Genomic DNA, 26858 nt, shown 5'->3' with positions numbered 1-26858 from the left:
AGACTGTTGTAAGGACTTCAGCTTTTTTTCTGAAATGGGGAGCTGTTGCAGGGTTTCAAACGAAACAGAGGCTGGATTGGACTTAGGTTTTAAAAGAATCTAGCTGTCGTGTTGAGCAAACTTGGAGTGGGGGCTGAGGGGGTTATGGGTGACATAGAAGTAAGATAACCAGTTAAGAGACTGTTGTAGTAATCCAGGAGAGAGAAATGGCTCTGCCCAAGGTGGTAAAGGAAAAAAGCTAAAAACTTTATTGATGAGTTAGATGTTTAGGATATGAGAGAGAGAAGTCAAGGTTTACCCCCGGGGTTTTGTCTGTTGGGAAGGTTAGGAAACCTTCCCAACAGTGGTAAAGGAACAAAGCTAAAAACTTTATTGATGAGTTAGATGTTTAGGATATGAGAGAGAGAAGTCAAGGTTTACCCCCGGGGTTTTGTCTGTTGGGAAGGTTAGGGCTATTTGTTGCCTACATTAAATATTTTCATGTTTTTTTTTTCTTACCTGAATATCAAGCTGTGAACTTGAATTTCTTATTGCTATTTCTGTGTCTACCTCTAATTGCCCTCACCTCTTCTAGACTGTTGCTTTAGTTTGAGACTTATTAGACTAACAAATAGGTGTTTAAAATTGTATGTAAAATAAGGTTAAAATATAACGGGCTCTGACAGTTTGTGTTCCTCTTTTCAGGAGTAAAGCGGAATCAGCCTTACTGCCAAGACTTTTTTTTTTATAACGGTTACCTTTTCTTTTAAGGCCTCAGACTTACTTTTGTCACAGTGTATTCTGAATGATTGTTTGCCAGAAGACTGAGTCTCTTAATGAGAATTCATTTATATTTACATTTTTTTAAAAAAACAGGCAAAAGAATGGACTCCTGCAGGAAAAGCAAAGAAAGAGAATCCTGCTAAGAAATTTTATTCTGAATCTGAGGAGGAAGAGGACTCTTCTGATAGCAGCAGCGACAGTGGTAGGCATTATAATTTATTTAAAGACCTTGTTCACTGTAGCTTACATGCTATATGTCTCCAACAAAACGATAAGGCCTAGTATATAATATTCAATAGTATAAAATTTATACTGTTAACGATAATTCTTTTCACATATATATCACTGTTTATTTCAAAGTAATTTCCAGTCCCTTCTTATTTGACATTCTCTCTTGGACACATAGCTAATAAATGATAGAGCTGAAACAGAAACTCATGCTTTTCTAAATTCTAACCCAGCCTGCCTGTTATATTTATCAGCGTATTGAAAAATGTGATTTTACATTTGCTAAGCTTTTAGTCAGGCCTCTAAAAGAAACTTTCTTTGTAAAAATTAAAGTTTATTTTAAACATCGAGCAGTCTGTTCCTCATCCATTTTATACTCCTCTATTTCTACATGAACCCGTATAGAGATAAAGCTAAAATTAATAAGTCCCTTGTGTATTATAAAGAAACAAAGAGCTGAAACGATTGAAGGCAACCATATACAACGAAGTGCTAAATTGGAAGGATTTAGAAGTCCTGAGTTTTAGCTGTGTAAATTGATTAAGGCACTTACCTTTATATCTGATAAATGAAGAGGTAGAGTTAGATGCTTTTTCATTCCCTTAAATACTAGAATTCTGTGAGTGATTTGCATAATGAAAAATATATTGAAGTTACTAACACTCTTATTAATTTAGCCTAATAGATATATCTGACTCAAGATCAAATGACCCCTCTTTCTTCTAAAACCTTTATTCCTTAGGGAACCAGGGCCCCTCGCTTGGTCATCCATTACCTTACTCTTAGGTAATTCATTCATGTTTTCCTCTGTTTCCCCTATCAAACTCTTTGTAGTATCTAATAAGTTAATCTGTGCTACATTACCTTCTGAAATAATAAGCTGAAAAATGGAGAAAATACTTCAATCCAGAGTTAATGCTAGAAAATACGGAATTTCAGGAAAGATGTAGGCCATTAAGAAACACCTGTTTGTTATAGTTAAGAATGTAGCATATAGATATTTGTCTTCATACCATTTATTCACAAGGTTATGCCTGTTCAAAGGCTAACTTTTTCAATACGTATCTGAAATAGTCCATTAACAGTAAGACTTGATGGGTTTATCTGAATCCATATAGTAGTAAGTCATGCAGCCGGAGTTCCACTCTAGCTACTAGAGGGAAAAAATAATCTTTCTCATTAGAAATTATGAAACTTTTTTCCCAACGAACTAGTCTTTTTAGAATAAACAAATTCCCTCAAGGACTTTACTAACTTGAAAATTTAAGTAATGATGCTTGGATTGAATTGGACTCAGATTCATGTTGAACTCCCATGTAATTAATTTAGGCGCTATAATTTCTTTTCATAATTTATGGCATAAGCCAGTAGTTGTCTGAGTTAATTTCTACACGTGTGCAACTTCGATATCACAACAAGTTCAAAATATCCTTATTTAGCAGTTTTGTCTTCGTAAAGTTTGAGAAAGATAAATGTTGCTCTTTGTAAAAGCTGATGATATGAATGCCTTGCCATGATTGGCAGGCACCGTTGTATCCAATCACCTTTACATGTTTCAAATAATTTAATCTTCACAACACCTCTATAAAGTAGCTAGTATTATTTTCCTCATTTGCAGAGAAGGAAACTGAGACCTGGAGAGTTTGAATAACTTGCTTAGTCTTACAATTGGTAAGCAACAGAGCCAGGGTTTGAACCAGACATTCCAACTTGAGAACTCATACTTTTAACAACTACAAGCTACTTTAAAAGAATATAGGCATTCCCAGCTTTTTATTGTATGATACTTAAATCAGTCCTCATAAAATAGATATTATTTACCTATTAGAATATTTTAACCTGAGGTTTTGTTTCTGCCCAAGGGTACTACAGTTTATCCTCTTAACTGGGATACAACTCTATACCTCTATAATCTATAACTCTATAATCATTTCAAATGGTAAAAGATTATGTTTCATGTTTAATATACATGTAAGTATACTGTATGCATCACTGCAAAGAGTCCTAGTATACCATAATTTGTATATAAAACACTGAAATATATAGCTCTTCAATGTAACTTTCATATCTAGACCTACTGAAAACTCCTATGCTAGCTAAAATAACTTCTTAATTAGTAATTTTGCTTATTGCCTTTGAATTTAGAAATTTTTGGAGATGATTTGAATGGCTCATTCCCTCTCAAAATTTGTTCTTAAGAAGATTCAGTTGTTGCCTTCTTCTCTAAATAAAATTTCCTGTTATCAATAGAAGAATTAAAAATTATTTTTTCACCCTTATGCCATCCTTATGTCATTTAACAAAAAAAGTTTTGCCGTATCTAGATACTTATGGGTCTTAAATTCGGTTGACTTGGTTCATCTTTTCTTTGCTTTTCCCTACTCGTTATCAGAGCCCCTTATGTGTCTTACGGAGTCCTTCCACACTCACCTTGCTGTAGGATTCCAGAGCTCTGAATGATTGGAGTGTAGTTTCATTTGTGATGACTATTGACAGCTACTTGTGTCCTCCTGTGTGATTAAATGGCTATGAATCAAAGAGCTTCTGGTTCTGTTTTTTTCAGAGAGTGAGTCTGCAAGTGAAAGTGGAGAACAAGATGAGGAAGGAGACAGTAGTGATGAGAGCAGCGAAGATTCCTCCAGTGAGAGCGAGAGTGAGAGTGGAAGTGAGTCAGAGGTAGAAAACAGAAGAGACAAGAACTCCAAAACCAAAGGAAAAGGGTAAATTATTTTGTCAGAATTTCCTTCTAAAAATATTCTGTATTTCCCTTTAATTCACAGAGTGGATTAGAAAATAAGTGTGTGCATTTTTTCCCAGATATTAAGTCTTGTAAAATTAATTTAAAATACTAGTTCACATTATTCTACTACTTATAATGCTTAGTTTTCATTTCGAACTTTAACAGATCTTGGGGCTACATTTTGAAAATTGGTATAACCTTGGAAGACTGAGTTAAATGATCAAGCAGTAGGTATGAAACACTTAATTACCTTTTGTAGCAATTTTGCTGAGGGCTAAAATTAAATCCTGCAACACTTTGCCATTATGTAACTAAGACAATTGATTTTTCTAAATAATGTTACATTAAAAAGATTATGATTCAAATATTAGAGTCAAAGGCTGTGAAGGAAGACAGTCATAAGATATTTAAGTGTTAGCGCTTTTTAAGATCTCCCATTATCAACAACATTATCATGTATTAAAGTGTCATTAAAATTTTGAGTAATTGGGGCTAATACCTTGGATTGTAAGAGTCTGTTTTCCTCGCTGCTGTCAGCAAGTGGCCTCTGCAGACATGATGGCCCTTTCCCTGGGAGCCTGCTGCCCGCTCCCTTGATGAGCTTGCAGCCCAGCTCAGTCGTGGCTGACAGCACTGATTGGGGCGCAGTACGCTCTCTGCTCCTTTTATTACAGACAGTAATTAAAGCAGCTCGCCCTGCCACTTCCATAACAAACACAGCATAATGCCCTAATTATGACTTTATTAATTTAAGTCAGGATTTAATGATTTTAAAAGTGATTTATATTGTTTTTCCTGTTCAGAACAAATGAAATCTGTAGGTTAAATTAATACAGGCTTTTCATCATTGCAAAGTTAAAAAGCTAGTTACCAGTAAATTCTTTTCATTAGATTAACATCTGAAACTCTAAGCAGTAAGGTAAACAATAATTACCCATCAAAATGGAGTGATGCATAACAAAATAACACCTTTACCTTTAAAATCCTATCTTAAAAGCTAGAAGTTAAATATGTTCAGAATTATTCACTTGTTGCAACAAAGGAGTTACTTGGTCCGTAATAGCCTTTTCTTTGAAAGAAATTCTATACTTCTGGCTTAATATCAGAATAGCTGATTACCTAGATGATTTCCTAGTTTATAAAAAGTATCATTTCTAGGAAGGGAAAGTTTGGTTCAGTGAACTAAATATCTTTTCAGACAGCAAAAGTCAGTATGATAGAAATTTATAATCACGAATTAGATTAGGTTCACTATTTTTTCCTTCAGAAATGGACTTTTCTCTTTACCCATGTTTGAATTTAAAAGAATTGTTTATTACCTCAAAGAGAATCTCAGACGCTTTTGAAACCTTGTATTTTTAAGTACATGTTTTAACCATTGAATTGGGGATAATAAATGGCTGCTCTTTGCCAGAGGTAAAAACAACATATTGTTTAGTCATCACATATAATTACATGTGCTCTGAGATGTTACCATGACTCCATTTTTAATAAACAGAAATCATATTTCCTCCACAAAAATCAATTCTAGGAAATATTGATTCTTCTCTTGCCTTACCACTCTCCCTCCCCATGTGTTTTTCTGCCTGTCTCAGAATTTTTTTTAACCATTCCCAGTATAACTGTATGATAGTTTTTTAAAGCTGAGGAGGTTTAAGTACCTTCAAAACCATCCTTTGGTAATCATAATTATTTATGACTAAATTTGAGATTTATACTCCAAAGTATTTTCATTAGAAGGGAGATAGTAGTGTGTTATAGGGAAAATATGGTCTTTAGAGTAAGACAGGCTCAAATTCAGATTCTAGTTCTGCCCCTCCTGGCTCTGTGTCCTTGAACAAGTTACTTAACTTTCCTGAATATTATAGGATAATATAATAATGCACCCAGTAAGAATATGTTGGAATGTCTAAATTAGATGATTGGTATGAAGTTTTTAACTCTGCCTGACACAAGCTAGATTCTTAAAAATACATACACAGTAAAGAGAGCTAGACCTTCTGTTTTGAGAAAATAGCAGAGACCACAAGGAACCTCTCTTCCCCTGAGAGACCTTTTGGCTATCTTATATGTTATGCATTTCCTTGGAGAACTGCTTCCCTACCCTTCTGTCTGCCTTATTTCAGTTGCTCAACTTATGTGTCTCTTCCTTTAGGAAGCATTCCCAGTCTTGGTTGAGTTTATTTGGATGCCCCTCCAAATGGTCTCATGACACACTATACTTTTATTACTTACCATATTTAATTTTCAATGCCATCTAACTTCTCTGTGTCCTCCAGTGGACAGTAAACTCTCTAAGGGAGGCACATGGAAATCATTTGTCTGTATTTTACTAATAATAGTTGTAAAACTAACTACTTATTACCTAACATAGTCCCAGCACATGGTAGGCAATCAGATATTTGTTAAATGAGGGAGTGAGCAAATGAATGATCAGCACTTAAGTTGGATCATTTGGTATTTAAAATTTTATATTTGTTTATCTTACATTTTTAGTAAGACATTCTCTTCTGAACTAGTTAGCATTTTCTCTTATGTGTTTTAGGATCATATTTGGGAACACATGTAAGTACTTTTCTTGAACAGAAAAATATAAAATGCAGGTCTATTTTAGCAAAAGTTGATGTATAAATACTTAAACTTATGAAGGACAGTATTTTGAGACCACATTTTAAAATCAGCCTAAGTATCTTTGAAGCTGCTACTGTTAGCACCTAATATATATTCCTGATAAATCAAACATTTCATTATTATTTTCTACTCAAGGTATCATTTAATGTTATTTTATGACCTTTTGCATGTGAGGGTATGCGATGTGATATAATTGGTTTTGAATGGGTTCTGACTTACTTGTTTATAGATAATACAACCTTTATTCCTATTTCACCGATATGTTCTGGGATTTTTAAAACCACTTTTTTCATCTTTTTATATACTAAAAAGAAATGGTTCTCCATGAAATACTCTTCTTTAGTAAAGATTTAGTAAAGGCAAAATAGACAGATGGCAACCTTTGCCATTTGATTTTTTTTAACTACTTAAACTTCTTTCTATAAAATGTTTAAAGTTGACATCACATTTTATTATTATGCATAGTGATTCTGAATATGGGGAGAAGGAAAATGAAAATTCTGAAACTTCTGATTCTTCCAATGAGGAATCTAGTTCAATAGAAGAAAGTTCTTCAGATTCTGAATCAGAATCAGAAAATGAATTGGAATCCAGAAAAGTCACTAAGGTAAGAGATTACATATTTGTTGTAATCGAAAGTAAATATTCTTATAGCCTTTCCTAATTAAGAATAAATATCTCTGAAAATTAATGTTTTGTAGAAAACCAAGACTAGGAAAGGAATTTGACATCATCACTGACAACTAAAATAAACACTATCTTCATTCACCCACACTGGTGATTTTATACTATTTTTTTCTAGATAATTGCTTCCCTTATAACTCAACCCTGCAGAGAAGTTAGAAACCTTTTTCAACCTCCTCCTCTGCCGCCAAAATTAGAAAACTCAGTGTTTATAAGTGTGGCCGTTGTTGTTCTCGGCTAGAATATGACAAAGGAGGCTTTTGCTAAAGCGAAGTAAAAGGAAGTCACAGAAATAGTATTGAGTAAAAGAATGTAAATGTACATGCATCAGAAGAACTTGAAACTAATACCCTTTTAAAAAATGTTAGGTACTTTAAATAATAGAATATTTTAAAGGCTTAATTAAAGGATATTCATTCCTTAACTAACAAAAATGCAGTAGTCTCGTATTTAAAAACAAAGAACCACTTATATAATAGAATGATAATGCTTTTTGATATATTTTTAACCTAGAACTTTGTCTGCTTAGCAAAAAAAAAAAAGTATAAATTGCAAAACAAAGTTATTAATATAAAATTTAGACCTAATAAATACCTTTCTGATCATTATTTATTGCTCCCTTCCTATAAATGAATCATGTTGCTGCTAGGTGTCGAATGCAGTAGTTTTTATAAATAAACTATATTATTCCATATGTAGAAAATATGATCAAATCTTGTCTTTTAAATTGAATTTGCTTTCTTTTTAACCCATTTTTTCATTTATTTATTCTGTGCTTATCCATTTCTTTAGTAAGCCATCTGAGTAGCCAAAGATGAAAATAAATTCATTGAAGTAGATAATTGCCCTCCTCTATCCAGAGATTTATTGTTGAAAAATAAGCATGTTTAAAAATCGGCTAGTATTTGTCTTACCTTATTTTAAATATTCTTGAATATAGTAAAACCTATTTTAAACTTGAATTTATATTTAAAATTTGTGTCTGTATATAGTATATAATCTGAAATTTCTGTTTCAAAAGATCATATAAAATCTTAGAGATTTTTAGGTTTATTAATATGGCCTCATATAAAACTTATCACATAGTGAGTTTGATGTCCTCTCATTTTCTACTTAAATTATACAAAAGCTTATTTAAAATAAAGGAGCCCCAGACAGTAAGTACAACCCAGAATAAGAAATCAGTATTTTAAAAAATGACCAAACAAGAAATCAGTGACTGTAAAGTGAGTAGAATTAAAATTATTCTTATGAAGTTTTGGAAAAGTCGAAAAATTATGGACTTTAGTGCCTATATAGTATTAGAAGCAGGGCTTTAGGACCCCATCAAAAAGTCACAGAGGTACCCCAGGTTAACGACTCAATTTGTTTCTTCTTTGTCACAGACTTTCAGTAATCAGGTTAAATTTTTTAATAATTGAAAATATTTTACTATACAACATCAGTATAATGTTTTGAAGTATCGCAATGAGCCAAGACTTGAGAAATTCAGGCGTTACTCATATCGATAGTTTCATGTCTCTGTTTTGCTTATGTAGCTAATTTTCTTTATATTAGAATGCCTTTCCTGTCTATGATAGACAGATAGGATTGTTTTAATTATCAATTGCAGTATTCTCTACCTTGGAGCCACTATAACTATTTTTTTCTTTCTATTTCTTTCTGAGTGATTCGGAGTATACCATGCAATAACAAGTATACTAATTTTCTAATAATGGGCAACTCTATAATTGTAGAAAAGTCTTCCTTCCACCAAGTATTGTGGCTTCTGCTCTAAATTATGAGTAATGAAGGCAGATGGTAGGTGCTTTACCTTAATTTAGCATGACAGTATGTTAGTGCTGAAAATTCATATGCCTTAAATACACAGCCTAACTAAATCTATACTTTTACTCTTCCTCTTCCATTTCTTACCAATGGACAATGTGTTTTGGGGATATTGAGCATGGAAATTAGACCTTAAGGTACCTTACATGTATGGCTTTGCAAACAGTTCATTTTATGGTGGTCCTATGAGACGGGTTGTTGGAAGATAATATCTTTATGCTTTAGTTTCCTCGTCTATAAAGTAGAAATGTTAATACATGCTCCACTTCTTTCAAGTGCTATTATAAAAAAAAATCAAATGTGCAAGATCAATGTAAAGCATGGTATAAATATAAAACAGCAGTGTTAACATTTTTTAACTTGAACATTAATTCCATGCGAGACCAACAATATTAGCATCATAGAATACTAATGCTCAAAGGAACCAAAAATTTTTTATAATTCTTATATGTCTCCTGTATTTTTTCTAACTATTTTTATATTATTCAAGTTATAAGTCAACATTCAGGGATGACCCTTTACCTGAAGCCTGTGATCTCATCCACTTGCTGCAGAAGACTGAGCTGCCAACTGCTGCGAGCGTCTCCTGCCGCTCTCTGCTCCTTAACACACAATCTCTGTTACCCTCCTTTTTCTTTGGATGTAGCTCTGAGTAAGCTGTCCCTGTCCACTAACCAAAAATAAGTCCTGCTTCTTTCTGACCTTGTTTTGTTGATAATTATCTGCCTCCTTTGCACTTTCAGTCTTTTTTTCCACAAATCCTTCCTCTGCCATTCAAAGCACTCAAGTCTTTCCCAGTATTTAAAGAGACAGGGAAGGAAGGAATAGAAGAGATAGAGAAAGTGTGTATGAACATGAGAGATGGGAAAAATAATCTATTCTCCGTCTACTACCTCTTTACTTAATTATTTTAATCCCTTTTAAATTGGTTTTCACTCCTATCACTTCCTCCAAATATTACTCTCTGAAAAGTCAGCCATAATCTTTCCCCAAACCTGGTGGCCTTCTCTTAGCAGTTATCCTTCTTGAACTTTTTATGACTCTTCCCCTACTATTTGAAACTCTCTGTGTTCTTTTCCTTCTAACTTTGACCTTTCAATCTTTTTGAATGCTTCATTTTTAAGCCCTCCTGTCACCTATGAATGAATATTGCCCCAAAGTTAGTTCTTAGTACACATTATTTTTCAAATATATTAATTGATGTGAATTAATTTTTTAGTTTTTTTCTCTACATTTTTCTTGTTGTGAGACTCATTCACTCCCATAGCTTCCGCTCAAACGTTTGTGTGAATTCTTTCATAATAACATCTCTAAGTCTCTACAATAGCTGTAACTCTTTCCACCAAATTCTTAGATTTCTCAGGAGCTACTGGTTTTCCTAATATAGCCAGAAGACATGCTCTACCATTGGAACCAGCATTCTTTCTGTTCTCCCAGATCTGTAGCCCCAGGAATCCTCCCTCTTCCTGTAAGTTTACACAGTCGCCAAGTCTTAGAGATTCCGTGTATTATTTCTCATTTCTGTTTCTTCTCTTCCTGCCACCACCATTCTAGATGAGCTCTTCATTACCTCACTCATAGGCCATTGCTGTTGGTCATTCTCAGATGCCTCCTCAACTCCGGTCCTTCTATACAGGTGCCAGATTAATATTCACATTACCATTGTCATGTGAGTTCAGAAACCCCTCAGGATAGCATGGCCAAATCTACCTTTCCAGTCTTAACCTTCTTTGTGTTGCCTGTCTTCTAATTCCAATGGACTGGTTGTGGCTCTCTTAATATGCTGTATGCCTTCTCATTTCTGTGTCTTTGTTCTTCCTTTTACACCAATTCTCTTATTACAGAAAATTCAAGCTAGGGAAAAGTGTCCCCATATCAGATGGTGATCCCTCTGCTTCTCCTAGTTAAGAATGACTGTATGGAATAAAAAAATGTTACTGATGAGAGGGTATTACTCATGTGGATGGTGTAGGGATAGTCAAAGACTGAGAACCACTATTCCTGAAGTATTTGTCATTCAGTACCGTGACCCAGCCAGCATATCCATAAGACACAAAACTGTAGTCACACTTTCTGGTGTCATGTTTGTTTGTTTGTTTGATTGTATTATTGATTCAGAGATGTCTTTTTTTGAGATCAGATATTGTCAGTAATAACCAAAGAAAATTATCTTCTCTTTGGTTATAATTAGTTTAATAGGCAAGCATATTTTTATGTTTGTTCCTGAAATATGTTTAATAGAGAAATATTTTAATTTGAGTCTAATCTTTTTAATGAAATAATTCTTTTGCCCCAAATAATTGGGGATAAAGAAAATTTGGCATGTGATCTGAGATAGATCACGGATAAGAGTGAAAAGACTGTTTTCTGATTGGTTTTCTGTCCTATTTGAGATATAGGAAACAAGTTTAACTTGTATTTTTTTTACAAGTATTTATGTATGTTGCAATAATATAACTTTTGTGAACATTGTAGAATATTGGTTTTTACTCTGACAATTCAAAGCCTTGCCTCTTTCAATTTATGTCTTTCCCAGTTTAGTTCATATTTTAAGTTCTCTAGAACAGAAATAGCATTTCACTTCAATTGAGATCTTTAAATAAAAGTGAATGCCATTAAGCAAGCTTTCTTATTGAAGTATGTATTATCTAATAGGAAAGATTTGTTTAACAGTTTAGACTAATTTTTAACTTAAAAGAAGTCTCAATTTACTTTTGTTTTAGAACACAGTATAAGTGCGAGCCTCAGATTTTTTAAATCAAATTTGTTAGATGACTTGAAGGCAAGAGAGTCATTAAATTGTCCTTGGTTGGTAATTCTAATTGAAAATATTTCATGCAAATATCTTGCCTTGTGAGGCTAAAAATTAGCCTTGAATTTTTGTTGATTTAAACACACAATATGGGTTTGACAAACTTTATCACTTATCCCATTTTATAGTTTTAAATTTCAAACTTCTTTACAATGGTTTCCTCTTAGGAAGCATATTTGAGGCTTGTCATGTCAGATCTTTTTTTCTACTTGCCTTTTTTTTTTTTAAATCAGCATGAAAATGAACATGCATAATACATTTAAAAATCTTTACAGATATATTATTACATTATTGAATATTTTTGTTTGTATTTGGAGCTTATTAAAAATTTCCGGGATCTTTTATCTGTTATATGAAATGAAATATATTAAATAGAAATCAGTTTCTTTACCCTGTGACTTTGTATTTCATTTTGAAAATGTTGATGTGTTGAAGTGTATAATCGAATACCATTGAAACAAAATGGAGATTTGAAGATGATGAATTGATAACTAGGTATTTTTGTAGTGAGATTTTAAGATCAGTTACTGCTGTCCTTATAAATACAGTCACTCAGCTGTTAAAAACCTAATTCTCTATTTAAAAAATATACAAAAACAAATTGTCTGTGTTTCTGCCTGATCTCCTCTCAAGTACTAACACAATGGAAACAGTGGGTGATCCGTCAATGTGTTTGGTTTGTCAATGATGGTTTTGTATAAATATTGGGAGGGTAAGAAATAAAATTCACACAGTAAAATATGATTTCATCTGCCTTTTCTCTGCAGCTCCATGGCTCATGCTGCGGTGTGAAATTCTCATTTTACACACTTTGCAGGCGGAGCACATGAATTATGCATTGAGCAAGAAAAATCTCCTGCCTCAAGTCCTATATGCATTTACCCAGGTTCTGTCTCTATTACCAAGATGAATTGCAAATGGAGAAATGTTTGATGGAATAGGGCTCTTAACTTCTTTGTTTAGAATTCAGATTTTTATTTTTATAGTATATCCTTTAAGTATGAAAATGTTTTGAACTTACTATGGATTTTTTAAAATGAAAAATGAAATATAATATAAGAGAGGAGTACCAAACACATCATGAAGCTTTTTAAAACCTTGATTCAGAATGCAAGCCTTTTTCAATTCAGTAGAAATGACCATTATCTGTTGCTAATGTTGTATTTCAGTCACCCGTTATTTGCTGTTCTCAGAAAGTCAATGAAATTCTGTCCTTTTTAGAGCCTTTTTTCTTTCTGTTTTAGGATTTATACCAATTTCACATGCAGCTCTGTTCTCTGTTGTATGTGACCTGATGTGTATTTAATAGATATTGTTACAAACTCTTAGCTATGAAGTAGAAAATAAAGTATAGACTTGCCTCCAGCTTTAACTCTATCTTGATTTGATAGGTTTCTAATTTTTCAGGTGGGAAGGTTACAGTTCCATAAAGACAGTCATGCACCATTGTAGCTTATAGGAAGCTACACCCGTTGTGCTCAGTGTAGCATTTTGATGGGTCACATGGTGATGAGCTCTTTTTGTTATATTTTCTTTCTTCATAGGAATGATATTCTAGTTGAGATGGCATTTTCTTTCTCACTGTTTTTGTTACTTGTAACTTTTATATTTCAGCTTCAAAACTAACATTTCTTCTATTCCCCCCGCCCCCCAGTCCAAGAAATTGGTATTCACTTGAGGCATGGAGAGAGGGGCAAATGTTTTTAAATAACTAATGAAAATTAAAACCTAGCTAGATGATTTGTAGTTTTCAGTGGCAGAGACAATTATTTTGAGGAAGAAAATCAATGCTGATGTTTTTAGTTAGTGTTTTAATGACTATTATTGTGTGATCCTTGAAAATATTTTTTCTGAGTATTGGCATAAGGGGAAAACAAGCAGAACTTAGAATCATTAAAAATGTTACCTAACCTATAATTTAGTGTATTGCTCTTGTTCATGTATGTGCACTGTAATAGCAGCTCTAACATGGTTGTAAGCTTTAAATGATGGTAATGTACCTTTTGCTTTAGTGATACCTTTCTGTAGTTAGAGAAATACTTAAAACATATTTGTAATAATTCCCATAAACAAAAAGCTATAAACTCCTTTGATGGATTGTAAGTTATCTGAAGGCAGGGACCATGTCTTTCTTGGGTGTGTTACTTCCATTGCTTAGCATAGAATCTGATGTATATTAAAAATTCTATACACATCTGTTAATGAATGAATGAACAAAATCATTTAAGCAAAAAGTTAAGTTTTGACCTTTAATTTGAGAAGATTTAATGTAAAAAAAAAAAAAAAAGGCATAGATTGTAAAGATAAGTGACCTTGACCTGAATACATCTATTTAACACCCTAATCTTTGTTGGTCTTTAATTGTTGATAATGCTACTCAGTGCTGCAGTTACCTTATCCATTTTTTTTTTTTTTAAAGATTACGCATTTTTTTCTTACTCTTTAAGCAAACTTTGAACATCTCAGACTTAGGGGCATTTTTTTTCTAGTTCATAGTTACCCACATTTCAAAAATATAGTAGACTGAATAAGCAGATCTGAAGCTTATTAAGAGGAAGCCCTAATTATGTACAAATATGTTTTGAAATATTTATTCTCCCCAAAAGAAAACAGTAAAGAAAGTAAATGAATCCTTTTCAACCCTAAAGAGCAGGAGCCTGAAAATGTCATCTATAGATTTTAATGAATACCTTCGGCAAAAGAAGTCTGACACACCCAGTATAGAAATATAAAGTACATGGTACAATGCCTGTCACACACTACATCTCAGCAAAGCTAATCTGTCACAAACCATTAATAATCTCAGAACTAAGCATATGTTTTTTGAGTGATTCTTTTTCTTAAATCGACTTGTTTGAAAATCATTTTTAAGAATGTACACTTTCTACCAAAGAGCCACATTGCATTTTTTATGTTAGCAAAAAATTGTCAGATTATAAAATAATTATTTCCCTTTAATTTTCTTCTGAAGATCCTTGATAATCATTAAACACAAAATATTTTTAAATCATTAACAGTTTGTGTGGTGGAAAGGAAATATTGTATGCTAACTGAAATAAAAATTTTGATTCAAAAAGCCATTTTGTATAACCATAAAGAAGTTTAGTTTGATTTCCCCCCTCCTTGGAAAACTAAGCAGAGGAAAAATGTTTTTTTGAAACGTTTAGGACTACTTCATAGATTTCCTAAATAGAACATGCAATAAATAAAATGTTTCTTATTTTATAGGAGAAAGAAAAAAAAACGAAGCAAGATAGAAAGCCTGTTACCAAAGATGTTTCACTTTTAGATCTAGATGATTGTAAGTATTGAAATTTAAATTTTTTCTTCTGTTTAGTAGCAGTATTTTTTTATTTTTATAGTACCTTTTGCTGTGTCTCAAAGCATATTAACATCTATTATAAAAGATTTATAGATGAATAAGGCAAGAAAATTTTAGAAATAGTTCTTAGTATCTTTTTCTTTCTTCTTTTTAGCATATCAGTTTTGTATCACCCGAATAAATGTAATTAGTCAAATAAAAGTACACCAAATTTGTTTTAAGACCTTTTGCTTTAGTAGTTTATACTTGTTTTAATAAATAATTACTCATATCTCACAACTTGTACATTGTTAAATTTTGGTTATGGGGATTGAGATAATTGAAAAATGTAAAAGACACTGCTGTCTTCTACTTGTCACCCTTTTGGTGGGAACAGAAATGGGTACAAAGCTTTTGGAGGACAGCGTAGCTATACCTATTAATATTTTAACTGCAAAAAATCTTTGTCTCAGCAAAGCCACTTCTAAGAACTTAGAACAAATATACTCACCCAAGTGTGCAAAGATGTATATTCATCATCTCCCCTAAATCCTCCTGCATTTTGAGACAATGGAATTAACTTTGTTAATAGGTAGTTTTTGCACTAGAAAAAGAGTAACAACAAGAAAGATTTCATGAATATTAAACTACTATCACTTTTCAGTATAGTTTTTCCATGCTAGAGGTGAGATATGTTTTTAGATTTTCTTACCTTATAAACAGAACATAGAGCTGTCCTGTTTATATTATTTACCTGGCCTGTCTTCAGTAGTCATGGAAAATTCTTAATATAGAAAAATTAAAATGCATAATATGGAGAAATACTTAATATAGAGAAATTAAAATAAATTTGGAGCCACAATTGAATAGTTTTTCACCTATGAACAAAGATTTTAAAGTAACATCCATTATTGCTAAGGTTTGGAGAAACAGGTATTCTACATATGTTTTTGATAGGGATATATAAGTAGGTGCAGCTTTTTTGAGTTATTTTAGCAATATCTATCAAAACTTAAATTGCACAAACCTTTTGACCTAGCCATTCTTTTCTGGAATTTATCCTACAGGTAAACTAGCAAAATCAGATCTTATTCCATCTTTGTTTAGACCCTTTAATATAAGGGCTCATTTTTACACTTAAAGTCCGTATTCCTAGGTTGCTCATACCTTAGGTGATCTGACTCCTGCTACCTCTTATCTGCTCTGCTCCTTTGCATTTCTGAAATACACCAGGCTTATTCCTGCCCACAGCCTTTGTTCTGCTGTTCCCCCTGCTAAGAACATTTCTTGCAGATCTAATGGCAAGCTGCTTGTTATCTTCCAAATCCCAGCTCAAAAGTCACCTTCTCATACACACCATCACTAATCATTCTTTACCGTTTTCATGACATTTTTCACTATCAAAAATTATCTTAAATATTGTTATTACTTGTTTATTGTGTCTCACCCAATTAGGATACAGATTGCACGAGAATAGGATTCTTGTCTATCTTGCTCACTGCTATTCCTAGTGCATAGGACACACCTGGTATGTAGTGGGCACCCAGTAAATATTTGTTGAATTAATAAAATATGCAAGGTTATGTATAGAAATTTCATCGCAGCATTATTTATTATAGCAAAATCCTGAAAACAAACAAACATCTACCAGTAGGATGATATAACCATTAAGAAAAATGGGGCAAATCTTTATGTGCTAATTATGTTATTATGTGTCTAAAATATTGTAATCTTTTAAAAAGATACATGTAGATAGAACATGATTCCACTTGTTTTTTTTAAAAAAGGAATGAAAGAGGAGCTATATCCTGCACACAAACATGATCGTACATCATATATTTCTGGAAAGCTACAGAAGAAATAATTAACAGTGTTAACTCCAGCCTCTTTGGGATATAGTGCTAAATGAGAAACAAGGAGAGGAAAAAACTTTTATATTTTATATCTTTCTATGACAATAAATGTTTTACATACATATGTAACTTTTACAATTTACATTAACAATCAAGCACATTTAAAAAGGAATTAGGAGCAAATGTTTCACGGTACTAAAGTGCACTAATTACATTTTCTCTTTATATTTGACTCTGGACTTACTCGCAGCTAAAATAAAAAGAGAAACCTGTAAAATCATATAATTTTTATTGTTTAATTTTCTTAAAGTACTTTTTATATGTAGAAACAATGTTTTTTCTTAAATATTAAATTTTAAGAATTTAAATGTAAGTTTTTTTTTTATTTTAAGGGAAATTTCACCTCAACTTACTTACATTTATCTTAACATAATATATATTTCTTTTTTGCTTTTGATACCCAAAATCTCTTTCTTAAAAAAATCTTTTAAGAAATGACACTCAACTCTCTTTTTAACAAATCAATTCAGCCCATATTTGTGGTTTGTCTGCTAAGTGTAAGGTTCTTTGCTAGGTGCTAGAACAAGTAAATAGAATTTAGTTAACTCTCTTCAAGAAACTAAAATCTAGTTAGGGACCCAGATACCTGAACAAGTAACACTTTGTATAAGAGATACAGTAGAGGTGCAAAGTGTAGTTAAAAAAAAAAAAAAAAGGAGAGGGGTAGACAAAAAACAAGCAACTACAAAGTCTTTATGGTAGCAGTATGATGTGAGCTTACAGATACAGACAAGTGGAATGTTAGAAGAGAAAAATGTGATAATGGCTCTTAAAATACTGACTTCATTATTTGCTGCTTATTAGCCTACAGTGGTTCTCCATTCTCCATGGCAAGGAGTTTGTTGATCAGAAACTTAAAAAGTCACTCTCCAGTGGCTTGAGTTCCCAGCTGTGGTAATTAGATTAATTTTAAAGGTGGGACAGGCACATTTCTTATTTTTTATTTAAGAGGCACATCATAATCCACAGAGGTTATTTGTTCAGTACCCAATGCATACCAGGAAAACTACAAGTACTGAATTTGTCTATGTCTTCATTCAGAAAACCTTCATTGAACACTTGCTACAATCTGAGTAATCTACTACATTGTGGAGATTCTAAATGGATACAAAATTGTTCCTACCCAAGGAATTCTTAGAATGTAATGGCAGAACCACATAAATTGGCAATTAGACTGCCCCATTATAAATGAAATGAGAAAGAGATATGCACAGAATGCCATCCGGTATTGGGGTACTTAACACACTTAGCAGTACCCAGATGTAAAGCTTAAACTGAATAGAAATAAGAATTAGTCAAGCTGTCGAAGGCAAGAGAAGAAAATAAGGAGAGTAAAGGAGGAGTGAAAGAACTTGCTACTACCTGAAATAATCATTGTTTCTCTATGGAAGTAGCATAGTTAGCAACCCTAGCAATAGACTGACTCTACTAAAAACAGTCCAGTGGTTTTGAATAACTAGCTTGATACTTCCTTATTGCATCTGTTAAGGGGATATTATCAGAAGCACGGGTATTAGTCCTGGCATGCCCTTAAATCAGTTAATTTGTGTCTCATTTTATTCATTTGTAAAATGAAAAAAGAAGAATGCCTGAAAATTTCTACAGTTCCTTTAGATTATGAAATTATATGACTATTTCATGATATCAGTTGATAATACATTAGAAAATATTTATGCTAACATAATATATGGCCTAACGATAGATTAGGCTTAGAAGTAACAACATGCTTTCTTTTTTTCAGGCATATTTTACGTTTCAGGAAATTAAATTATGTTTTAGTTCCCCATACCATGTCATCTCAATAGAGCCATCAGAAAGCAGCTGTCATATTCTGGTGTTCTTTTGTAGGAAATGTAAACCTATATAATTACACTGTTAGTACAGCTAACTGTAAAGTCTTTTTAAAATTTTTATCGACCAACAGTAACCATGCTTCAGATAAGCCTTATGATATGTGATACATTGTTGAGCAAATTGTAGTAAAGGCAATAGAGTGGAGTAGCTAAGAGGACAATGGAGCTAGACTATCTGACTTTGAATCCCAGTTGTATTACTTACTAGCTGTGCAACCTTGGGCAAGTAACTTAATCTCTCCATGCTTTATCTATAAAATTAGAATAATAGTAATACTTTTTAGAAGTATTAAGAGGATTAAATGAGTCGATAAATGTAAAAGTATTTAAAACTATGCTTGGTACATGATAAGTATTATATAAGGGTTAGCTGTGATGGCGATGATAATGAAAATCTAGCAGCAGCAAATTACATTTAACAAGTTAAATAACTTCATATTAAATTATTACATATTAAAAGTTACTTATTCTTAGATTTTAAAGTGAAACTTTGATTAGAAGAGTAATTATATAATTACTTTTTAAAATGTACTTTAATAAAGAAAAAAAGTGTTGTGTAGAAAGTTTTTTTAAAAAAATAAAATCGGTCTGTAATTCATATACCCTGGGTTTACATTCTGATATATCAGTTCAGATTCTTTTCATATGCAAATCCCCTCTCCTCCAAATTGTATCATACTGAGATACTGTTTTATCATATGCTTCTTTCTCTTTTTATCATATATATTCCTTTCCATGCCATGAATATTATTTAACAACTTTATTGTTAATGACTGCATGGTTATCCTTTATATTGTTGTAATAAATTCTATTTAACAGGTTTACTATTGTTGAAATTTTACTTGTTTCTTTTTTTTTTTTACTATCATAATCAGTGAAGCAATACACATCATCATAAGTTTATTATTGCATTATCTCCATGACTGTTTCCTTAACATAAATTCCCAGGAGTAGAATTGCTGGGACAAAGGCTTTGAAGAATTCTATTGTGTGCAATTGCCTTCCACAAAGCTTATTCCAACTTACACAGTATTAGTATGAAAGTACCAGGTTCATTATACCCTCACCAATGCTGGATTTTGTATTTTTACTCATTTTTATTCCTTACTTGAGCATCTAATATTTTCGATAGATGGATAGATGAACAAATGAACAAACATACATTTAGAACCCACCTTAAAAGTTACCTGTTGCTTGGAAAGGCAACATATTTTGATCCAAGTTAGAAACCATTTCTAGTCCTCCAGTGGTTCTACCATTCATTCGTTTTATGACCTTGGCAAGCCTTAATATCCCCGTGCCTCAGTTTACAATGTCTTTAAAATAAATGCCCTTTCTGCCTTTTCATTGCCATTATCTTACTTCAGTTCTTTTCACATCATGCCTAAACTATTATAAATTCTTCCTAACTGCCAACCTGGCCACTCCTTCTTCAGTCTGCCTCTTATACTACCATCTGATTAATTACCCTGCAGTACCATATATCATATCATTCCTCTTTTTGGTAGATTTTTAACAGCCCCTTTAGTTTATAGGATAAATCTAACCCCCTTAGCTATCTAATTTCCTACCTCTGTCTTTGTTTACAACATTTTCTTATTCAGTAATTAACCAATTTCTTCCTTTTCTCTTCCTCAGATCCTACCTTTACTTAAAAACTGGACTTCATTCCCTCCTACTCATGAAACCTTCTCTTAGCAATCTGTCCCCATTGATCCTTTTTTTTTTTTTCCAAGTCCCTATGGCACTTGGGACTGTACAGTGGTTTTCAACATAGGTCTGAGGAAGCCTGGGGATTTGTGGCAATGCTTCAGGCACACTAAAGGAGTGCGGGCGAGAAACCTGGGTCTCCATTCCCTCCTTCACCCAGTCTCTGCTCTGCTTTTTCTATTGTATATGTTGAGATTTTATTTAAGATTTCCTTTGAAAAGTTTTTCCTTTTGGCAATATTATTTATGGACTATATTGTTACTTTTTTTTTCTTTAAGCATGTGTATCTTTTTTCTCAGTTAGGTTTTAAGTTGCTTGAAGACAAGCATCTTAAACTTGTCTTTCCTTTGCTCTCCTGTTCAAGAAATATTTATTGCTAACTTTATGAATTAATATTTGTTCTGCCTAATTTGCAGGATATTATGAGACTAAAATGAGAAAAGATGCTTTGAAAAGTGATGTCAAATTAAGTAAATATCATTTCCTCTATAGTGTTAAGTGGAGTGAGAATTTGTTGGAAGCTAAAACTTTTTCCACATTTTAATTTATTTCAGTTGCACAATTACTAAGCACAAAAAAAGTCTGCTCACACAGACTACTGGAGATAAAAACATGTAAAGACATTTATATTATGAAAGAAGTATGGTTTTAGAAGTGTGTCTAAAGTGTATCTGTGGAACAGAGAATGTACATATAGGCTAGGTTATGCTTTTCCTCTAAGTACTGTCTTAACAGTAGCAGTCGCAAGGTGAGTGAGGCAAAAAAGTACCTTCTGGGCAAAAGGAATAGAATATAAAAGGCTCAAAGACATAAAACAAGATCTTGGGAACTATTGATTGGTAGAGCTAGAACATAGTGGCTGATGAAATTGTAGCTAAGCTAGACCTGTATTGCCCAATATGGTGGCCACCAGCCCCACATAGCTACTTAAATTTAAATTGATTTAAAACAAAAATGCAGTTCTTTAGTCATACTAGCCACATTTCAAGAGCACATTAGGTGTATTTGCTAGTAGCCACCACATTGGACAGCACAGCTATAGAACATTTTCATCATCAAAGGAAGTTCTATTGGACGATGCTGAGCTAGATTATGGAGGAGTTGGACTTTTATTGTGTAGGCCATTGTGAGCCTTTTTAGAGTCTAAAGCAGGGGAGTAACATGATCAGATTTGCATTTTTAGAAGATTTTCAAATTTTTAGATATCTGATCTCTAGTACATAGGAATTTTAGAATAAACATTTTAATCTAGCACGTCACTTTTGCTGACAGAGTATAATTAGAAGGGAATTAGGTAGCCTGTGACCCTATAATTATTATGGTGGAGAATAAAATAGAACGAGGATTTAAATATCCTTTTAAAACTTCTAACTCAACTGGAGAACTCTCTTGAAAGCTATTGTTATTCTTTATATTAGTCTGAAAAAAAAGTTTCTTTAGCTTTTCTTTTTAGTTAAGTTGCTGGGTAATAAATGCTAGTGATAAAGTTATGTGATAAAAATTTTCAAAAATTTTACTCAAGGTACTTATGTTCTTATTTTGTTATAGGATTTGCCATTATGTTTTGAAAGCTAAGACTAATAGCTGCCATGACTTGATAATAACTTGACTAAAACAAGATGTTAAATAGAATTGAGATAGATTTATTAATCAAAGTAATTTAATTACATTTACTAATAAACTAAAAATGTTGCTTTTAATAATGTAAATTAGATTTTCATGTATGTTTGCTAATTTGGGCCTTTTCTTGCAGTTAACCCCGTATCCACTCCAGTGGCACTTCCCATGCCAGCTTTTTCTCCAAGCTTGATAGCTGATCTTGAAGGTTTAAACTTGTCAACTTCTTCATCAGTCATTAGTGTGAGTAATTTTCAAAATACATCAGCTCGGTTTTCAAATGATGCCATTGTATCATTTTTATTAAAACACGAAGAATTGAAGTAGATTCTTAGTCTTGAACAGTTCTTCCTCTAACAAGTTCACTTCATATCTGACCTTTAAATTTTGTAAATATTTTTTTTAACTCACTGTACCCAAACCATTATCATCTCAATTTACTTCTGCTTTGTTATCATGTGTACATTTTTCTCTAGTACTGTTATACATCTGAAATATATATGGGTTTTTTGCCACCTTGAGTTAGTTTATATGAATAAATTCTGCCATAAAGAATTATTGTCTACATTAACAGACTTTCATTCTCATAATCATTCTGTTTTCACCATGCTGGGTTGGTTTTTTTGTTTTTTTTTGTTTTTTTTACCATAAACTGCTAAAAATACCTGTTTCATTTTAAAATTCAAGATTATATTTATCTTTATGTTATCTTCCTACATTTATTTACATGCCTTGTTGTCTCTAAAAAAAATTCTTTAATTTTACTTATGGGGTGTGACTTGATGGGAGGCAAGAGGCTTGCCTATCTCAGAATAATGCCAAAACCATCAGCCTGTCATAGTGTCTGAAACTGCAATAACTTTTTCTATGTTTGTATATTATATCCACTGACCTTCCACTCTAAATCAAGCATACTGCCTTAGATGTATAATTTGTTGATATGCTTGACCTCCTGTTAATTTGTGTCAGAAATCTGACAAACTAAGAGATAGAATAGTAAATTCTGATGGGAGCTCAGGTAGCTGGAATAGATTTGGTGTGTCCTTGGTTTCCAGGGATGACGGTGCGCTGCGGGGCACATAATTGGTGCTCTGAATTGCCGGGGAGCATAGAGCTGCTTCTGCCAGAAGTGGGAAAGAGGAATACTTAGTTCTTGTAGATTATTACCCCAAATTACTCCCTTCAAAACAAATGTGATATCAAGGCCATGCAATGAAATGCTCAAAAGAGCTTCATGCATTTCTGTTCAGCTTTGGTCAGCTCACTTAGAAAGTATAGGTGAAAACTATTACATTTATAATGTTTTAAGTTGTAGAATACAGTTATCTGTTAACTATTCAGAAATGAGTAAAAACAGTCTTGGGATTTTAGTTTGCCCTTCTTATCACTAAAAGGGAAGGCACATTAAAAGAGATGGGGGAAAGCCGTGAAAATAAGCACTTAAGTCTTTCATCTATTTAAGTAATAAATATTTATTGAGCATTCGTGGTAGGCCATAAAGAGAAAGTGGTAATCAAAAAAATCTATAGTGAAACAGTTGATCCTTGAGGGGATGGAAGCCCCTAAAAACTTGGGAGTCAGTAAGGTAGTGGATAAGTAACTTGAGCTCTGAGATCGGGTCACCGAGGTGCAAATCCCTACTTTGCCACTTACTAGCTGTGTGACCCTGGGCAAATTGGTAAGTAACTTTTCTGCACCTCAGATTCCCAAGAAGATAGTATCTACCTCACAGGATTGTTGCGTGATTAATGGGATGATAAATGTAAGGCTCTTAGAACAGTGAGTGGCACATGGTCATCAATCAATAAATATTAACTAATATTTTTGAAAGTGCTATGATATGTGATAATGGACCTTGAGTAGACGCTCATACTTTATTAGCTCTAAGAAGAATGCAGTTGAGATTAGAAAAGCTTGTAGTAAATTTTTATTCATCACAAAGTAATTGAAGGACTAACCTTTTTATACAAAGGCAAATATTTATTGGGATGGTCTCTTCAAAGGAAAAGAGAAGCACTCCATCCAAAGAGTGAGCAAAAAAGGACTGATTCGTCCAAAGAGTGAGCAAAAAAGGACTGCCCGACAATGTGGCCGAATGGAACAGGATCACAACACTCATCCCCAAAAGTTAAACTGATCAAACAAATAGTAGCAATAAGAATGGCAACCAGAAATCCACCAGCAACAATCAAGGAAAGGAGTAGAACTTGAAACAAAGAAAAAGGTAGCACTTTGAAAAGGTGAACCTGTACAAATAAACCGAGTGTTCTGGTGCAGAATGGCATTGCTCTTAATCTTACCTCCAGCCCTCAAAACAATATTTAGGAAAGTGAGCCCACCAAACTAAGTTTTCTCATTATATGTATGAATTTAGAAAGACGTGGTTGGACTAAAGACATCAGAGGAAAAATTAAAGAAAAACCCTTAAAAATTATAACACTCATATAATGGTTTGGGACCTCAACACATATAGGAGACTTTTGGATCCTGAAATGCAATTCATAGATAAGAGGACATCCATAATTTTAAAATCAACATGTTGCCCTGATTTTGTAGAAAGAAGAAATAAAAGTAATTTATAATAAGTAATAGTTACATTGATATATAAATTCTTGACCGTGACTACACTAGAAATGTAATGAAGAATTTGAATGATGTTGGTACTCGTATGTAAAACCATCATGAATGTGGCAGCTATAAATGCAGACTGATATAGGTGGATTTTAATGTTGCCATCAGTAACATCAATTTCCAAAACATTGCACAGTTCTGAGTGTCACATTTCTGGAAAACTGAGTATATTAAAACCTTGCAAAAAAAAAAATTCCTTTGTACTTATATGTAAAGAGTTCTAGAATTAGGCAATTTTAAACAAGTTTTCATCTCATGAATGTCCAACAAGACAATCAAAACTTGTGAGGAATGTGGTATAATCTTTATTATGTGAATCTGCCCTTTTCATTGCAGGGCATGTGTCATCCCTGGCCTTGCCCCTTAAAGCTGGGAACATCCTTTAATGTCCCTTTTCCCAGTCATGTGTCAACTGCAAACATTTAAAGCAGTATAATGTAGCAGTTAAAAGCACAGACTCCTGAGCCAGACTGACTGAGTTCAAATCAGAGCTCTGCCACTTTACCAAATGAGTGATCTTGGGCAAGTCAACTTACCTCTTGGTGTCTCAGAAGTTTTCATCTGTAAAATAAACATAATTCTGTTACCTATCTCATAGAGTTGCTGCTTGTATTAAATTCTTTAACATATATGAAATGCTTATAAAGTACCTGATACATATTAAGCACTAAGTACTTCCTCTTATTATTTTTCATTAATACATTATCATTACATTTATCATCATTTGTAAAGGAAAGAAATTGTGAGCCAAGGAAATTGTTATCTTTATAAAGGCTAAACATAGATATTCTCAAAGATAAAAATAATTGTAAGTTCATCTTTAAAGATGAAAAGGGGGTGATAACATTGCTCATTATTGAAACCAGTTAAAGGATGATTCAAAGTAATTGGAATTAAGTATAAATGATAAATAAAAATAATATAAGAAACCAAATCTAGTAGGTAGGGAGAAGAAAGGATAAGGGGATTCACATTAATGTTTCATTTTTCGTTAATAGGAAAGGAATCAGTAATACACAAAATTGAAACATCTTTTGCTTTTGTTTTTAATGAGATTTAAATCTCTTAACAGTTTGTATATACTCAACGAATGATTATCTGAAGTTTTAGAGGTTTGTTTTTTGTTTTAGTTTTATTTCTTTTTCTTCAATTAATGTAAGATTATCATCCCATTCAATAGGATAACTTGTCTGTTTTCTCTGTATATCTGTCTATCCATCCGAGCTTATAGAGATGTTAACCATTGTTAACAGCAGTTATTTTAAGCGATATCATTTCTAGATAATTTGTTGCTTTTGTTTTTTACTTTTCTGTCATGTTTAAGTGTTTTATGATAAATACTAATTAACTTTTTTTAAAAAATAAAATTATTACTATAAAAAATGGGCAGAAATATAAAAACAGGCAAAATTAACTTACGGTATTAGATGTCAGAAGAATAATTACCCTTAGAAAAATTAGCGATTGGAAGGAAACGCAAGAGGAGCTTCTGGGGTGCTGATAGTGTTCTGTTTCTTCATCTAGATGCTAGTACATTCAGTCTATGAAAAAAAAAATTGAGCTTTGCACTTAAGATATGTTTATTTTTCTGTATGTATATTACGCTTCAATAAAACATTTTTAAATGGACAAAAAAATAAAAACATTACTGTTAAAAGGAAATATAGATAATAGATACATGAAAAAAACGTTCAGTAGTAGTAATGAATAAATACAAATTTAAAGAATCATTTTCTCCGTGACATTGTCAAAAATTACAAAAACCAATGTGCATTGTTGGTGAGGGATGCAATGAAACAGGAATTATATACTGCTCCACTGATGAAAGTATAAATTAGTACATCATTCTGGATGGCTATTTGGCCATCTATATAAACAGTCATCAAAAGATGTATACTCTTTGACCCAGTAATCTCATGTCTAGATTTTTCTTCTAAGGAAATAATTAGAAATACAAAGATTTATGTGTATGATTGTCTATAACCTCAATGTCTAGTGATAGAATGATGGTTGCATAAACTGCGGCAAAATCAAAGTAAAAGATTTTTATTAAATAATTTAATGAGATGAGAAAATTTTATAAGACGTAAAGTGATAAAAATAATACAAATATTACATTTATTATCTCAATTTTGTAAAATTGTACATT

General features: G+C 32.5%; 1 protein-coding gene across 1 annotated transcript in view; it reads left to right on the top strand.

The window, feature by feature from the left end:
- AP3B1 (adaptor related protein complex 3 subunit beta 1) overlaps positions 1–26858 on the top strand; it is a 215688-nt gene that overhangs the window by 131205 nt on the left and 57625 nt on the right. Inside the window, exons 19-23 of the mRNA XM_015590336.1 lie at positions 856–964; positions 3554–3710; positions 6827–6968; positions 14913–14985; positions 22215–22321. Coding sequence (XP_015445822.1) covers positions 856–964; positions 3554–3710; positions 6827–6968; positions 14913–14985; positions 22215–22321 — 588 coding nt within the window. The remainder of the gene's footprint in view (positions 1–855; positions 965–3553; positions 3711–6826; positions 6969–14912; positions 14986–22214; positions 22322–26858) is intronic.

The sequence above is a fragment of the Pteropus alecto genome, unplaced genomic scaffold (assembly GCF_000325575.1).
Source record: "Pteropus alecto unplaced genomic scaffold, ASM32557v1 scaffold20, whole genome shotgun sequence".
In the NCBI taxonomy this organism is placed as follows: Eukaryota; Metazoa; Chordata; class Mammalia; order Chiroptera; family Pteropodidae; genus Pteropus; species Pteropus alecto.
This window is presented reverse-complemented; position numbering and strand designations above follow the sequence as displayed.